Consider the following 15,827-nt stretch of genomic DNA (forward strand, 5'->3'; position numbering starts at 1 on the left):
TAATGTAGTTGGGGTGAATTGGGTGGTGGATGAGGGACCAATCGGTGGGATTCGTGGGGTCGGGGTCAGGGTTGACTAATCTAGTGTAGAGTGGTTTGGATTTTGGGGATAACAGTTCGGATTGTGTTGGGTTCAGTTTTGCAAGTAGCGACAAGGTGGTCTGGTAAAAGGGGGAAGGTTTGTTTGAGTGGGGAAGGTAGTTTCTGGTGCGGAGGTTAAAAAGTCTGGAGATGGGGTGTCCAACGTGGTACTCGAGTAGGGAAAGCTGGGGTGTTGTCGGGGTATCAAAAATTCTGTGCAAGAGGTATTTCCGTAGGGGTGCAAGAAAAAAAATGTCTGTGTATAAGGGAATGTTGGCGACGTCGTAACCACCAAGGTCACGACGTGCGGATAGGGTTTTTATTGGGAGGGGAGGATTTGGGTAGGCTGAAATGAAGTCTACCACAATGCCATCGACTGTTTCTCGCTGCGTGGGTGGAAGTGGGTAGGTTCGTGCCAGGTATGAGAGTTTGGGGAGAAGCAGGGTTTTGGTTAAAATGCTCTTGGCGTCGTAGGTGAGGAAAGGGTGTTTGAGGGACGTGGAGGTTTCTTTAAGGGAGCAGATGGCGTTTCTCCATGCTGCGGTGATGGATTTGGGGTGGCCGATGGGAATGTTGAGAGGGGTGATTACAGTCGGGTTCCAGTTGATATCGGGGAGGTTTGGAGAGTTTGGGGGGCAGAGGGTAGCAATCGCCTGGGTTTTGGTGGGGTTTAGGGCTAAGCCGGTAATCAGGGTGAAACGGGATATTAATTGAAAGGATGTTTCTAGGGAATGGGAGCCGGCCACCGCAAGGGTGACGTCGTCCGCAAAGGCGATTGCTTTTGGTGTGTTTCGACAAGGGGCTGGGACAGGTGATATCGAAGGGTGGTTTTGGATGGCAGCGAGTAATGGGTCGATGGCAATCAGGAAGAGGGTCAAGCTCAGCGGGTCGCCTTGCCGGACACCTCTCCTGATCGGGAAGCCCGTTGTGGCAAAACCATTGAGGAGGGTGTGTGAGTAAGCGGTGGTCTGCAGAGAAAGAATGTAATTGACAAAGGTAGGGGGAAAACGTTTTCGGGTAAGTTGTAATTTTAACCAGGTGTAGGAAATGGAGTCAAAGGCTTTTTGGAAGTCGAGCGAAACAAAAAAGGAATCAGAGGAACGGGATGTGGCTTCATGAAATAGGTCGCGGAGGAGGGTTGTGGCGTCGGAGGTGGTCGAATTGGGTTGTGCAAATTGGTTTTGGGAAATTATCTGGGAAAGGAAGGGTTTGATGCGGAGGTTTAGGGTTTTTTGTAGTATTTTTAGGTCGGCGTTCAGGAGGGATATGGGGCGGTAGTTTGTGAGGAGGGATGGGTTGTTCTTCTTGTGGATTAGGGTGAGGTGTCCAAGGTTGAATTCTAAAGGGGTATAGGCGTTGAGGTACGCGTGGTCCAGGGCTTGGGTGAGGTCAGCCCCGATTAGGTCCCAGTAGAGCGAGTAAAACTCGATACTGAGACCGTCGGGACCCGGGGTTTTGCCGTTTGGGAAAAGGGATATGGTATTTTTTATTTCGCTTTTCGATAATGGTTGGGATAGGGATTGGGTTTGGTCTTCCGGTATGGGGTTGAGTGGTTGTTTCAAAAAGATATTGTCCGGGGGTGGGATAGGTTTGTTTTGGTCCGAGTAGAGGTCTGTGAAAAAGCGGTGAGTATGGGAAAGCATTTCCTTGGGTGTGGTTAGGGGAAGTCCAAGGTCGTTTTCCAGTTCGGTTATCGGGGGGTGTCGTTTGGAGGGGAGGAGTTGTGAGTAAAGGGTTTTGTCTGCCATGTGTTTGAAATGGGGGTCAGAAGCGAGGGATTTAATTAGATGGGATCGGGCGGTGTCGAGGTGGAGAGTTGCGAGGGATTTTTTTACAGCAAGGAAGGTTTTGTAGTTTTCAGAGGAAGGGTCGTCGTTGAGGGTTTGCCGAAGGGTGTTAAGTTGGGTCTGGAGGTTGTGGGTATGGGTACGCTGTTCTTGGGCAATTCGTTTTGAGTGGGTTTGGATAAGTTTTTTGAATTTTACTTTAAGGGTCAACCAGAAGTCCAAGGGATTGGGGTGGAATGGGGCAAGGGTTTTCCATACGGGGTAAAGTTGTCGGAGGTGTTTTTGGAAGTGAGGATCGTGAAGGGTGTTGACGTTGTTTTTCCAAGTGCCTCTGCCCCTGGGTGGGGCAGAGACTAGGTTCAGGGTAAGGATTACAAGGTCGTGGTCTGAAAGGGATGTTGGGAGGAAGGTGTGTTGTTTTGGGGTGAGGGCTGGAGATATGTAAATGCGGTCGATTCGGGATTGGGTGTTAGGTGCTCGACGGGTGAATTGGCGTAGGGTGGGGTGGAGTAACCGAAAAGAGTCCTGCAGGTGAAAGGTTGTTAGAAGGTTCTGTAGTGTTTTATTAGGAGGGTGGGTATGGCTGGGGGGATATCTGTCAAGAGAGGGGTTTTCTACACAGTTGAAGTCGCCGGTTAGGATGATAGGGTGGGGTGAATTAATGTAAGGGTATAGTGAGTCGAAAAAGGTGTTGCGGGCTTGATGATTTTTACTGCCGGAGGGTGCATAAATGTTTACGATATGGATGGTGTGGGTTCGGGTAGATATGTCGGTCGTAATAATACGACCGGTGGAGTCAGAAATAGAATTTAGAATGGAAATACTAGAGGAGTTTAGAAGAACTGCGACACCGCCGCTGGCTGAGCCTTTGTGCGGTGCCGAGTTTAAGAGGATGGGGCCGGAAGTCCATTCGGACTTCCACAGGGATTCGGTTTGGGGGGTAGAGTGGGTTTCTTGGAGGCAAAAAAGGTCAAAGTTTAAAGAGGACAGATGACGGAACAGGGCGTGGCGTTTGGAGGCCTGGCCTATGCCGTTTACATTCAGCGTACAGATTTTTAGATAACTGGTCGGCGCCATTTTAACGTTTGAATGAAAAGGGGAACAATAAGGTAACACAGTTTTTTTTAAAAAAAGGTGGCGTTAAAATCTGACGGTATGCGAGCTTTGCATGAGCAGAGAATTCGTTCATCGCGCGCTAAATTGTAACAATTTCCGCAAGTGCATTGTATTAGTAGTCTTTTACACTTTTTATTAGTACACTGCGATGGGCTTTTATAGTTCTGTTCTGTGGCGTAAGTGCCACATTTGCACTTAATGTGCATTGTGCCGCACAAACAACGCATGTTTCTACCTTCGTATGCTGTAAGGCAGCAATTTGTCCGGTTCTTCGGCGGTGTCGCTGCTGGTCGTTTCCTCCTCCGGACGATCTTGTATCCTTCCTCCTGTGGGGTGATGATCTCCTCTGGAAGCGATGTGTCCGGAAGGGGGACGACCCCTTCCTCATTTTCTTGGGTAATCCTGGGTGTTGAGGTCGTGGGCGCACTTGGCGCAGGCCCAGGAGAGCCGGCTTGCTCAACCATATTTGGGAGCTTCGACCGCGGACTCCTGGGGTTGGTAGTTGGACCACCGACTCGCTCGACCTTTTCAGGGAGCACCTGTCGCGAGGTCAATGGAGGGGCCGACGTTGTTGTCTCCTCCTCGTTGTTCTTCTTCTGACCACCGACTCGCTCGACCTGATCAGGGAGCACCTGTCGCGAGGTCTGGGGAGGGGATGTTGTTGCGATCTCCTCCGTATCCTTCTTCTGACCACCGACTCGCTCGACCTGATCAGGGAGCACCTGTCGCGAGGTCTGGGGAGGGGATGTTGTTGCGATCTCCTCCGTATCCTTCTTCTGACCACCGACTCGCTCAACCTGACCAGGGAGCACCTGTCGCGAGGTCTGGGGAGGGGATGTTGTTCCGATCTCCTCCGGTGCTTCAGCTGGAACATCAGGCTGTTCTTGGGTTTGCTGGGCCTGACGCTCCAGCAGCGACGGGCATTCCTCCTTCTTATGGCCTACGATCTGACAATAGGCACAAGCCCGTGGTTGGCCAGTGTAGAACATTAACACTGACCACTTTCCTAGAAAGATGCTTTCTGGGATGGGGCTTTCCGCGAGAACGGATCTCTTCATAAAGAAAGCCCGTTTCCCCAGAGACTTGCTCATCGGGTCTTTAACTCTGTAAGAACGCTCGACTGGAGCGTACGTTCTGTCCAGATAATCCACGATTTCTCGCATATCAATCCCTGGGGGACAGCGAGACATGACAACCTTCACTAGATTGTCAGCGTAGGCTGTGGCGTAATCCGCCCTTTGGCTGTTGGTCAGGGCGACCGCTAGATCTTTGGCCTTCGCCTCCGTGCTACAATAAAAAGTAACTCGGCCCTTCGGCAGTTGAATGATGCCGTCCAAGTCGGCTCGAAAATTGAACCTGATAGCCCGTAAAACTTCGTAAATCTCCTGTCTTTTCAGGCCAGGGTTAAAGCGGGCTTCCACCTCGACATTTCGGTCGAAAGCGAAAGGCTCTTGACCTTCATTTGCAGTGGTGGCTGTGGGAGCCAAACTCTTCTTTGTGGCGGCAGCGTAGGACATACTGGGCTGCTGTAAAAGCCACAACAAGAACTAGCCTCAAACAAAGAAAAGGCTGCACCAACCGGTGTCAAGTTGCACGAACCCGTGTGAAAGCGGGAAACAGCAACAAGCGGCTTCTCTAAACAAAGAAAACCTTCCTCGAACCGCTTGCAAGCGGACAAGAACAATGAAATTTCTGGGAAAACTTGTAAACAAGTTACCCACATGAAAATAACAAAAGCTGCCTCAAATCCAAAACTGAAAACAAGGCTGCAGGGTAGTCCTGAAAAGGACTCTTTATGTGTGTTCAATTCACCCAGAAAAAAGTGAAGAGAACGGACTATCTAAACAAAAATGTTACAAGAACAAACTCGTCTGGTTAGTAAAAGAATCGAAATCTATCAATAGCCTTTACTGTATCCTGATGATGTGTTCGATGATAACGTTGCTGTTTCCGTTGTGGTATATGTCAGGACGTGGTAAAGGTGGCGGTAAGTCCAAAGCAAAGCCCAAAAGCCGATCGTCGCGCGCTGGTCTGCAGTTTCCAGTCGGTCGTGTGCACAGGCTTTTGCGCAACGGCAACTACTCGGACCGGGTGGGAGCTGGCGCGCCCGTGTATCTGGCCGCGGTGCTTGAATACCTTAGCGCCGAGGTTCTCGAGTTGGCCGGCAACGCAGCCCGCGACAACAAGAAGACCCGCATCATCCCGCGCCACCTGCAGTTGGCCATCCGCAACGACGAGGAGCTGAACAAGCTGCTCAGCGGAGTCACCGTTGCGCAGGGCGGCGTCCTGCCCAATATCCAGGCCGTCCTTCTGCCAAAGAAGACCTCCAAGAAAGCCTAAATCGTCGCCCCTGTCTCGTACGTGGTGCAAACCGAAAAACGGCTCTTTTCAGAGCCACCCGAATTTTTCGCAAAAGAGATTTCAAGATGGCCGCCCCCCCCCGCTGCGGCCCGGGACCGTGCATTGCTCGCCCCGAACGAATGTCTTCCTTGTAGCCTTTGCCCAATTTTTGCGATGGCAAACTATTTCGACCAATTGAAACCGCATTCCAATTTCACAACACAGCCCTACATGACGTCACTGTGCACCCTGTTGCCTTTGTCGTCGAGTTCGACCAGGGCTCCGGCTCCGGGCGAAACGAGCCTTTAATGTGCGTCATTCATGCTCCAGCGAGCAACTGTCCTCGCGCAATTGAATTTCACCCAACGAAACGAAATGCCATTTCGAAACACGGCAAAAGAGACTAGCCGGCGGCGGCCATGTTCCTGTTTTTGCCGCGCACATCGCAGGCAAGCGTACTTACTTACGCCGTAAAAAAATGGCACGACGCGCCGGCCCCCGAAACAAGTCAAGTATCTCTTTCGCAAGGGTTTAGGTGGCTCTGAAAAGAGCCGTTTTGGTTGTTGGTGTGCCGCTTCTTACGCGCGCTCCCCGCGGATGCGGCGTGCGAGCTGGATGTCCTTTGGCATGATGGTGACGCGCTTGGCGTGGATCGCGCACAAGTTGGTGTCCTCGAAGAGGCCGACCAGGTAGGCCTCGCTGGCCTCCTGCAGAGCCATCACGGCGCTGCTCTGGAAGCGCAGGTCGGTCTTGAAGTCCTGAGCGATCTCGCGCACCAGCCGCTGGAAGGGCAGCTTGCGGATGAGAAGCTCGGTCGACTTCTGGTAACGCCTGATCTCACGGAGGGCCACAGTTCCTGGCCTGTACCGATGGGGCTTCTTCACGCCCCCGGTAGCCGGCGCGCTCTTGCGGGCGGCCTTGGTGGCCAGTTGCTTACGTGGCGCCTTGCCTCCGGTCGACTTGCGAGCTGTTTGCTTGGTACGTGCCATTCTACTCTGTCTCGTTGCTACCGCGCCGGCTGCTGCTGTCAGACTGATGAGCCGAAAGCTTTCGGTGGGACTTTTATACCTTCGGGGACTCGCGCCCATTGGTTTGCCAAATTCCGACTCGGCCAATCAGCGCTTTGATCTCGCCGCACCGGCCAAGCGGCCGGCCGCGAAACGAGTGTATTTCTGCGCAAAAACGAGCGCCGCCAAGGCCCCGGGCCTGGCCTAGCCTAGCCGCCCCTTCTCGCAAAATTCTCTCCCGCCAAGTATGGGTGGCCCTGAAAAGGGCCGATTTTGTTGTTGTTGCCGCTTGTGACAAGTCCGAAAGGTGCTGGCAGCCTAGCCTCCGAAGCCGTACAGGGTGCGTCCCTGGCGTTTCAGGGCGTAGACGACGTCCAATGCCGTGACCGTCTTCCTCTTGGCGTGCTCGGTGTAGGTGACAGCGTCGCGGATCACGTTCTCGAGGAAGACCTTGAGCACGCCGCGAGTCTCCTCGTAGATGAGACCCGAAATTCGCTTGACTCCGCCACGGCGGGCAAGACGCCTGATCGCAGGCTTGGTAATGCCCTGGATGTTGTCACGCAGCACCTTCCTGTGCCTCTTCGCGCCTCCCTTTCCCAATCCTTTGCCACCTTTGCCGCGTCCTGACATGATGACGATAACGTTGTTGTTTCCGTTGTGGTGCGTCTCCAGGCCCGCCTCCGGCTTATAAAGTATGAAAACGAACGTAAGCGAAGCGAATATGCACAATATGTCCGCATTCGGCGCAGCGGAGCCATGGCTCGGCAACGAATGGTAGGAATTTCAGTTTCGAAAGGCTAAGTGCGACTGGCGCGCGCAAAACACGAGTTGTTTTTCCCTTTGCGAAAGTGTGGGTGGCCCTGAAAAGAGCCGTTTTTGTTGCGCGCGGAAAATCTACCGCGCTCCGCTCTACTTCTTGGTCGCCTTCTTGGCGGCAGGCTTTTTGGCCTGCTTCTTGGCTGCCGGTTTCTTCGCCTTCACAGCCGTCTTCTTGGGTGACTTCTTAGCCGCCGCAGCCGGGGCCCTTTTCGCTTGCTTGGCCGCCTTCTTGGGTGACGACTTCTTGCCCGCCGCCGCCTTCTTGGCAGGCGCTTTTTTGGCGGCCGGCTTCTTTTTCGGGGACTTCTTCGCGTCCTTCTTGGCTGCGGCCGCCTTGGGCTTGTCCGCCTTCTTGCCGGCTGCTGCCTTGGGCTTCTTCTTCTTCTTGCCCTCGCCGGCCTGCGGCTTCACGAGCTTGAAGGAGCCGGACGCGCCGGTGCCCTTGGTGCGTGCCAACTGGCCCTTTTCGGCAAGGCGCCGCAGCGCCAGCTTGATATGGCTGTCGGCCGAGTCACCCACCTTGTAGTTGGCCTTGATGTACTTGGCGATCGCCTGGCGCGACGAGCCGCCCCTCTCCTTCAGCTGCGCGATGGCAGCGCTGATCATCTCCTGGTATGTGGGGTGCGCCTTGGGCGCGGCCGCCTTCTTGCTGGCCTGCTTCTTTCCTGCGCTCTTCGCGTCGGACATTTTGATTTCTGCTAGTGACTGACTGACTGACTGACAAAGAAATGACGTTTGCCGGTCGAGCGGCTTCGACGCGTATTTGTACGGCGTGTCCGCACTAACGCGAAACGACGTTTCGGAAAGCCCGCCGACGGTGCGGGTGCTACTTGCTGTTTGTGCTTGAATCGCCTAAACGCGGGCCTGCCCAAGTGCGGCCCCAGGTCGCTCGGCGTCGGCCTGTGCCCTGTCGAGGAGCGTAGCGCTCAGGGCGCACGCCAGCGCAATTGCAGACCGGCACCGCGCCGCCGCGCTCCACGGGGGGCTCAGGAGCGAGGCGGCAAGGTGTGCGGTGCGCCCGGTCGAGTGCAGGCGTGGCCTTCACGCGGGCGTGGGCCCGGGTGGGACGGATTCAGGCGATTTCTCTTGTCGAAAACGCAAGTCCCAGGTGGCCCGGAGCTCGTGGCACCGGGCACTGTCCGGTGCGGTGGTGCGGGTCGAAGTGGTGGGGCCGCCAAGGCCGCGGGTTAGTACAGGTTGGGCCCGGCGCGTGCGCAGCAGGGGTCACGCCGCTGGTCGGGCCACCAGAGCGAAAGAGAGAGGGCCGAAAGTGAGACAGCACGCGTGTTTGGTTGTTTGGTTGTTTGCCTTGGCCCTTGGCCTCGCGCCCGTTGATTGCGTTTTGTCGACGCATTTGCACGGGTTCGGCTCGTCGGTGGGGCGGGTGGCGCCTGACGGTTGTCGTTAGTTCGCCGGTCGGCTTGCTGCACCACGTTTCAGTATTTTGTTTCGCCAGTTTGCGCGGCTTTTGCGGTTCGATGCGCGCGTGGGTATTGGCAGGAGGCGAAATCGTGCGGCGCACGTAAAGCCGAGCGCGCGGTGTTGCCGCTTTGTCCATCTTTTCCTATTTCTCTGGCTTGCGGCAGGTTATGACGCACTTGTGTTCCTTTTAATGGCTGTAAAATCGTTCGCGGTCTGGGGTTTTTCCCTCGGGCTACTGGTTGAGTTTCGGTTCGGCGAGGTCGGGTCGTTTTTTTTCCGAGTGGCAGCGGAACTGAACTGGGCTGGCAACGGCGCAGTTTTGGGGGCATTGAAAACAAACAGTGTTTGCCTGTCGACTCGACTCGCGAAAAAGCGGCTAGATCGAGGGTGGTCCCAACGCTGAAGTGGCCAACACAAAAAGCAAAGTGCGCTTTGCCGTGGCGGCGGTACATTGTGCGCAACGACATTTTTTGGTTTTTGTTTTTTCTTGTTGGCACGGAGCAAAATGAGAAGGGAAAAAAAAGCAAAAAAACAGAAACGACAAGAAAGTCGGCAAAGCAGGCCTTTCGGCGCTCGCGATTGATTCTCTCCCTGAACGATCGGGTGGCTCTGAAAAGAGCCGTTTTGGTTGGCGGCGGCGGCGGCGCTCGCTGAGGATGAGGCCCCCCGCGGCGGCGCTTGCTGCTGGTGGTGGTGGCTTGCTTACTTGGAGCTGGTGTACTTGGTGACGGCCTTGGTGCCTTCGGACACCGCGTGCTTGGCCAATTCGCCGGGCAGGAGCAGACGGACCGAGGTCTGGATCTCGCGGCTGCTGATGGTCGACCGCTTGTTGTAGAGCGACAGGCGCGACGCCTCGCCGGCGATGCGCTCGAACACGTCGTTGACGAACGAGTTCATGATGCCCATCGCCCGGCTCGAGATGCCGGTGTCGGGGTGCACCTGCTTCAACACCTTGTAAATGTAGATGCTGAAGGTCTCGCGTCTGCGCTTTCGCCGCTTCTTGGTCTTGTCGGCCGGCGCGGCCTTCTTCACTGCCTTCTTGGTGCCTTTGCTAGCTGCCATGCTGCTGCTCACTGAATTTCTTTCGAAAGGAAACGAACTGAGCGGCTCTCCGGCCACCGCGGGCATTTATAGGCGCTCCATGCAAATGAGGCGTCCGTCCTCCCGACGAGCGGCGCTCCCGGGAGCAAAAGGAAACAATGGCCCCTTGTGGTCGAGTCGTGATCCGAGCGTGATCGGAGTGCGAGAGAATTTCGACAAAGGCGAGAGCTATAAAAGGAGAAGGGCGGCGAGTGGCAGGCATTCGACCTTGTTTGGTTTGTCATTCGCTCAGCTAAGCAGGCAAACAATCAGCAGTCAGCAATATGTCAGGACGTGGTAAAGGTGGCGGTAAGTCCAAGGCAAAGCCCAAAAGCCGATCGTCGCGCGCTGGACTGCAGTTCCCGGTCGGTCGTGTGCACAGGCTTCTGCGCAACGGCAACTACTCGGACCGGGTGGGAGCTGGCGCGCCCGTGTATCTGGCCGCGGTGCTTGAATACCTTAGCGCCGAGGTTCTCGAGTTGGCCGGCAACGCAGCCCGCGACAACAAGAAGACCCGCATCATCCCGCGCCACCTGCAGTTGGCCATCCGCAACGACGAGGAGCTGAACAAGCTGCTCAGCGGAGTCACCGTTGCGCAGGGCGGCGTCCTGCCCAATATCCAGGCCGTCCTTCTGCCAAAGAAGACCTCCAAGAAAGCCTAAATCGTCGCCCCTGTCTCGTACGTGGTGCAAACCGAAAAACGGCTCTTTTCAGAGCCACCCGAATTTTTCGCAAAAGAGATTTCAAGATGGCCGCCCCCCCCCCCCGCTGCGGCCCGGGACCGTGCATTGCTCGCCCCGAACGAATGTCTTCCTTGTAGCCTTTGCCCAATTTTTGCGATGGCAAACTATTTCGACCAATTGAAACCGCATTCCAATTTCACAACACAGCCCTACATGACGTCACTGTGCACCCTGTTGCCTTTGTCGTCGAGTTCGACCAGGGCTCCGGCTCCGGGCGAAACGAGCCTTTAATGTGCGTCATTCATGCTCCAGCGAGCAACTGTCCTCGCGCAATTGAATTTCACCCAACGAAACGAAATGCCATTTCGAAACACGGCAAAAGAGACTAGCCGGCGGCGGCCATGTTCCTGTTTTTGCCGCGCACATCGCAGGCAAGCGTACTTACTTACGCCGTAAAAAAATGGCACGACGCGCCGGCCCCCGAAACAAGTCAAGTATCTCTTTCGCAAGGGTTTAGGTGGCTCTGAAAAGAGCCGTTTTGGTTGTTGGTGTGCCGCTTCTTACGCGCGCTCCCCGCGGATGCGGCGTGCGAGCTGGATGTCCTTTGGCATGATGGTGACGCGCTTGGCGTGGATCGCGCACAAGTTGGTGTCCTCGAAGAGGCCGACCAGGTAGGCCTCGCTGGCCTCCTGCAGAGCCATCACGGCGCTGCTCTGGAAGCGCAGGTCGGTCTTGAAGTCCTGAGCGATCTCGCGCACCAGCCGCTGGAAGGGCAGCTTGCGGATGAGAAGCTCGGTCGACTTCTGGTAACGCCTGATCTCACGGAGGGCCACAGTTCCTGGCCTGTACCGATGGGGCTTCTTCACGCCCCCGGTAGCCGGCGCGCTCTTGCGAGCGGCCTTGGTGGCCAGTTGCTTACGTGGCGCCTTGCCTCCGGTCGACTTGCGAGCTGTTTGCTTGGTACGTGCCATTCTACTCTGTCTCGTTGCTACCGCGCCGGCTGCTGCTGTCAGACTGATGAGCCGAAAGCTTTCGGTGGGACTTTTATACCTTCGGGGACTCGCGCCCATTGGTTTGCCAAATTCCGACTCGGCCAATCAGCGCTTTGATCTCGCCGCACCGGCCAAGCGGCCGGCCGCGAAACGAGTGTATTTCTGCGCAAAAACGAGCGCCGCCAAGGCCCCGGGCCTGGCCTAGCCTAGCCGCCCCTTCTCGCAAAATTCTCTCCCGCCAAGTATGGGTGGCCCTGAAAAGGGCCGATTTTGTTGTTGTTGCCGCTTGTGACAAGTCCGAAAGGTGCTGGCAGCCTAGCCTCCGAAGCCGTACAGGGTGCGTCCCTGGCGTTTCAGGGCGTAGACGACGTCCAATGCCGTGACCGTCTTCCTCTTGGCGTGCTCGGTGTAGGTGACAGCGTCGCGGATCACGTTCTCGAGGAAGACCTTGAGCACGCCGCGAGTCTCCTCGTAGATGAGACCCGAAATTCGCTTGACTCCGCCACGGCGGGCAAGACGCCTGATCGCAGGCTTGGTAATGCCCTGGATGTTGTCACGCAGCACCTTCCTGTGCCTCTTCGCGCCTCCCTTTCCCAATCCTTTGCCACCTTTGCCGCGTCCTGACATGATGACGATAACGTTGTTGTTTCCGTTGTGGTGCGTCTCCAGGCCCGCCTCCGGCTTATAAAGTATGAAAACGAACGTAAGCGAAGCGAATATGCACAATATGTCCGCATTCGGCGCAGCGGAGCCATGGCTCGGCAACGAATGGTAGGAATTTCAGTTTCGAAAGGCTAAGTGCGACTGGCGCGCGCAAAACACGAGTTGTTTTTCCCTTTGCGAAAGTGTGGGTGGCCCTGAAAAGAGCCGTTTTTGTTGCGCGCGGAAAATCTACCGCGCTCCGCTCTACTTCTTGGTCGCCTTCTTGGCGGCAGGCTTTTTGGCCTGCTTCTTGGCTGCCGGTTTCTTCGCCTTCACAGCCGTCTTCTTGGGTGACTTCTTAGCCGCCGCAGCCGGGGCCCTTTTCGCTTGCTTGGCCGCCTTCTTGGGTGACGACTTCTTGCCCGCCGCCGCCTTCTTGGCAGGCGCTTTTTTGGCGGCCGGCTTCTTTTTCGGGGACTTCTTCGCGTCCTTCTTGGCTGCGGCCGCCTTGGGCTTGTCCGCCTTCTTGCCGGCTGCTGCCTTGGGCTTCTTCTTCTTCTTGCCCTCGCCGGCCTGCGGCTTCACGAGCTTGAAGGAGCCGGACGCGCCGGTGCCCTTGGTGCGTGCCAACTGGCCCTTTTCGGCAAGGCGCCGCAGCGCCAGCTTGATATGGCTGTCGGCCGAGTCACCCACCTTGTAGTTGGCCTTGATGTACTTGGCGATCGCCTGGCGCGACGAGCCGCCCCTCTCCTTCAGCTGCGCGATGGCAGCGCTGATCATCTCCTGGTATGTGGGGTGCGCCTTGGGCGCGGCCGCCTTCTTGCTGGCCTGCTTCTTTCCTGCGCTCTTCGCGTCGGACATTTTGATTTCTGCTAGTGACTGACTGACTGACTGACAAAGAAATGACGTTTGCCGGTCGAGCGGCTTCGACGCGTATTTGTACGGCGTGTCCGCACTAACGCGAAACGACGTTTCGGAAAGCCCGCCGACGGTGCGGGTGCTACTTGCTGTTTGTGCTTGAATCGCCTAAACGCGGGCCTGCCCAAGTGCGGCCCCAGGTCGCTCGGCGTCGGCCTGTGCCCTGTCGAGGAGCGTAGCGCTCAGGGCGCACGCCAGCGCAATTGCAGACCGGCACCGCGCCGCCGCGCTCCACGGGGGGCTCAGGAGCGAGGCGGCAAGGTGTGCGGTGCGCCCGGTCGAGTGCAGGCGTGGCCTTCACGCGGGCGTGGGCCCGGGTGGGACGGATTCAGGCGATTTCTCTTGTCGAAAACGCAAGTCCCAGGTGGCCCGGAGCTCGTGGCACCGGGCACTGTCCGGTGCGGTGGTGCGGGTCGAAGTGGTGGGGCCGCCAAGGCCGCGGGTTAGTACAGGTTGGGCCCGGCGCGTGCGCAGCAGGGGTCACGCCGCTGGTCGGGCCACCAGAGCGAAAGAGAGAGGGCCGAAAGTGAGACAGCACGCGTGTTTGGTTGTTTGGTTGTTTGCCTTGGCCCTTGGCCTCGCGCCCGTTGATTGCGTTTTGTCGACGCATTTGCACGGGTTCGGCTCGTCGGTGGGGCGGGTGGCGCCTGACGGTTGTCGTTAGTTCGCCGGTCGGCTTGCTGCACCACGTTTCAGTATTTTGTTTCGCCAGTTTGCGCGGCTTTTGCGGTTCGATGCGCGCGTGGGTATTGGCAGGAGGCGAAATCGTGCGGCGCACGTAAAGCCGAGCGCGCGGTGTTGCCGCTTTGTCCATCTTTTCCTATTTCTCTGGCTTGCGGCAGGTTATGACGCACTTGTGTTCCTTTTAATGGCTGTAAAATCGTTCGCGGTCTGGGGTTTTTCCCTCGGGCTACTGGTTGAGTTTCGGTTCGGCGAGGTCGGGTCGTTTTTTTTCCGAGTGGCAGCGGAACTGAACTGGGCTGGCAACGGCGCAGTTTTGGGGGCATTGAAAACAAACAGTGTTTGCCTGTCGACTCGACTCGCGAAAAAGCGGCTAGATCGAGGGTGGTCCCAACGCTGAAGTGGCCAACACAAAAAGCAAAGTGCGCTTTGCCGTGGCGGCGGTACATTGTGCGCAACGACATTTTTTGGTTTTTGTTTTTTCTTGTTGGCACGGAGCAAAATGAGAAGGGAAAAAAAAGCAAAAAAACAGAAACGACAAGAAAGTCGGCAAAGCAGGCCTTTCGGCGCTCGCGATTGATTCTCTCCCTGAACGATCGGGTGGCTCTGAAAAGAGCCGTTTTGGTTGGCGGCGGCGGCGGCGCTCGCTGAGGATGAGGCCCCCCGCGGCGGCGCTTGCTGCTGGTGGTGGTGGCTTGCTTACTTGGAGCTGGTGTACTTGGTGACGGCCTTGGTGCCTTCGGACACCGCGTGCTTGGCCAATTCGCCGGGCAGGAGCAGACGGACCGAGGTCTGGATCTCGCGGCTGCTGATGGTCGACCGCTTGTTGTAGAGCGACAGGCGCGACGCCTCGCCGGCGATGCGCTCGAACACGTCGTTGACGAACGAGTTCATGATGCCCATCGCCCGGCTCGAGATGCCGGTGTCGGGGTGCACCTGCTTCAACACCTTGTAAATGTAGATGCTGAAGGTCTCGCGTCTGCGCTTTCGCCGCTTCTTGGTCTTGTCGGCCGGCGCGGCCTTCTTCACTGCCTTCTTGGTGCCTTTGCTAGCTGCCATGCTGCTGCTCACTGAATTTCTTTCGAAAGGAAACGAACTGAGCGGCTCTCCGGCCACCGCGGGCATTTATAGGCGCTCCATGCAAATGAGGCGTCCGTCCTCCCGACGAGCGGCGCTCCCGGGAGCAAAAGGAAACAATGGCCCCTTGTGGTCGAGTCGTGATCCGAGCGTGATCGGAGTGCGAGAGAATTTCGACAAAGGCGAGAGCTATAAAAGGAGAAGGGCGGCGAGTGGCAGGCATTCGACCTTGTTTGGTTTGTCATTCGCTCAGCTAAGCAGGCAAACAATCAGCAGTCAGCAATATGTCAGGACGTGGTAAAGGTGGCGGTAAGTCCAAGGCAAAGCCCAAAAGCCGATCGTCGCGCGCTGGACTGCAGTTCCCGGTCGGTCGTGTGCACAGGCTTCTGCGCAACGGCAACTACTCGGACCGGGTGGGAGCTGGCGCGCCCGTGTATCTGGCCGCGGTGCTTGAATACCTTAGCGCCGAGGTTCTCGAGTTGGCCGGCAACGCAGCCCGCGACAACAAGAAGACCCGCATCATCCCGCGCCACCTGCAGTTGGCCATCCGCAACGACGAGGAGCTGAACAAGCTGCTCAGCGGAGTCACCGTTGCGCAGGGCGGCGTCCTGCCCAATATCCAGGCCGTCCTTCTGCCAAAGAAGACCTCCAAGAAAGCCTAAATCGTCGCCCCTGTCTCGTACGTGGTGCAAACCGAAAAACGGCTCTTTTCAGAGCCACCCGAATTTTTCGCAAAAGAGATTTCAAGATGGCCGCCCCCCCCCCCCGCTGCGGCCCGGGACCGTGCATTGCTCGCCCCGAACGAATGTCTTCCTTGTAGCCTTTGCCCAATTTTTGCGATGGCAAACTATTTCGACCAATTGAAACCGCATTCCAATTTCACAACACAGCCCTACATGACGTCACTGTGCACCCTGTTGCCTTTGTCGTCGAGTTCGACCAGGGCTCCGGCTCCGGGCGAAACGAGCCTTTAATGTGCGTCATTCATGCTCCAGCGAGCAACTGTCCTCGCGCAATTGAATTTCACCCAACGAAACGAAATGCCATTTCGAAACACGGCAAAAGAGACTAGCCGGCGGCGGCCATGTTCCTGTTTTTGCCGCGCACATCGCAGGCAAGCGTACTTACTTACGCCGTAAAAAAATGGCACGACGCGCCGGCCCCCGAAACAAGTCAAGTATCT

The 15,827-nt window shown here is 56.7% G+C and overlaps 12 protein-coding genes across 12 annotated transcripts in view; 4 read left to right on the plus strand and 8 right to left on the minus strand.

Annotated features, from left to right (window-relative positions):
• Positions 1-15,827, plus strand: part of LOC145232755 (uncharacterized) — an 83,294-nt gene that overhangs the window by 3,666 nt on the left and 63,801 nt on the right. The gene's annotated exons all lie outside the window — the stretch shown is intronic.
• LOC145234355 (histone H2A) lies at positions 4,946-5,323 on the plus strand. The gene has a single exon (XM_080099091.1). It carries the CDS (start codon positions 4,946-4,948, stop codon positions 5,321-5,323), a length of 378 nt encoding a protein of 125 aa, XP_079955217.1.
• Positions 5,902-6,312, minus strand: LOC145234356 (histone H3). Its single transcript, XM_080099092.1, has one exon. The coding sequence runs from the start codon at positions 6,310-6,312 to the stop codon at positions 5,902-5,904; it is 411 nt and encodes a 136-aa protein (XP_079955218.1).
• On the minus strand, positions 6,588-7,111 carry LOC145232811 (histone H4). The gene has a single exon (XM_080097490.1). The coding sequence runs from the start codon at positions 6,958-6,960 to the stop codon at positions 6,649-6,651; it is 312 nt and encodes a 103-aa protein (XP_079953616.1). The 5' UTR covers positions 6,961-7,111; the 3' UTR covers positions 6,588-6,648.
• On the minus strand, positions 7,182-7,900 carry LOC145232823 (uncharacterized). The gene has a single exon (XM_080097502.1). It carries the CDS (start codon positions 7,834-7,836, stop codon positions 7,240-7,242), a length of 597 nt encoding a protein of 198 aa, XP_079953628.1. The 5' UTR covers positions 7,837-7,900; the 3' UTR covers positions 7,182-7,239.
• Positions 8,985-9,699, minus strand: LOC145233343 (histone H2B.2-like). Its single transcript, XM_080098056.1, has one exon. The coding sequence runs from the start codon at positions 9,697-9,699 to the stop codon at positions 9,274-9,276; it is 426 nt and encodes a 141-aa protein (XP_079954182.1). The 3' UTR covers positions 8,985-9,273.
• Positions 9,936-10,313, plus strand: LOC145234357 (histone H2A). The gene has a single exon (XM_080099093.1). The coding sequence runs from the start codon at positions 9,936-9,938 to the stop codon at positions 10,311-10,313; it is 378 nt and encodes a 125-aa protein (XP_079955219.1).
• Positions 10,895-11,305, minus strand: LOC145234358 (histone H3). Its single transcript, XM_080099094.1, has one exon. It carries the CDS (start codon positions 11,303-11,305, stop codon positions 10,895-10,897), a length of 411 nt encoding a protein of 136 aa, XP_079955220.1.
• Positions 11,581-12,104, minus strand: LOC145233344 (histone H4). Its single transcript, XM_080098057.1, has one exon. The coding sequence runs from the start codon at positions 11,951-11,953 to the stop codon at positions 11,642-11,644; it is 312 nt and encodes a 103-aa protein (XP_079954183.1). The 5' UTR covers positions 11,954-12,104; the 3' UTR covers positions 11,581-11,641.
• On the minus strand, positions 12,175-12,893 carry LOC145233345 (uncharacterized). Its single transcript, XM_080098058.1, has one exon. The coding sequence runs from the start codon at positions 12,827-12,829 to the stop codon at positions 12,233-12,235; it is 597 nt and encodes a 198-aa protein (XP_079954184.1). The 5' UTR covers positions 12,830-12,893; the 3' UTR covers positions 12,175-12,232.
• On the minus strand, positions 13,978-14,692 carry LOC145234715 (histone H2B.2-like). Its single transcript, XM_080099441.1, has one exon. The coding sequence runs from the start codon at positions 14,690-14,692 to the stop codon at positions 14,267-14,269; it is 426 nt and encodes a 141-aa protein (XP_079955567.1). The 3' UTR covers positions 13,978-14,266.
• Positions 14,929-15,306, plus strand: LOC145234359 (histone H2A). The gene has a single exon (XM_080099095.1). The coding sequence runs from the start codon at positions 14,929-14,931 to the stop codon at positions 15,304-15,306; it is 378 nt and encodes a 125-aa protein (XP_079955221.1).

This window comes from Phallusia mammillata, chromosome 6 (genome assembly GCF_965637545.1).
Source record: "Phallusia mammillata chromosome 6, kaPhaMamm4.hap1.1, whole genome shotgun sequence".
Classification (NCBI taxonomy): domain Eukaryota; kingdom Metazoa; phylum Chordata; class Ascidiacea; order Phlebobranchia; family Ascidiidae; genus Phallusia; species Phallusia mammillata.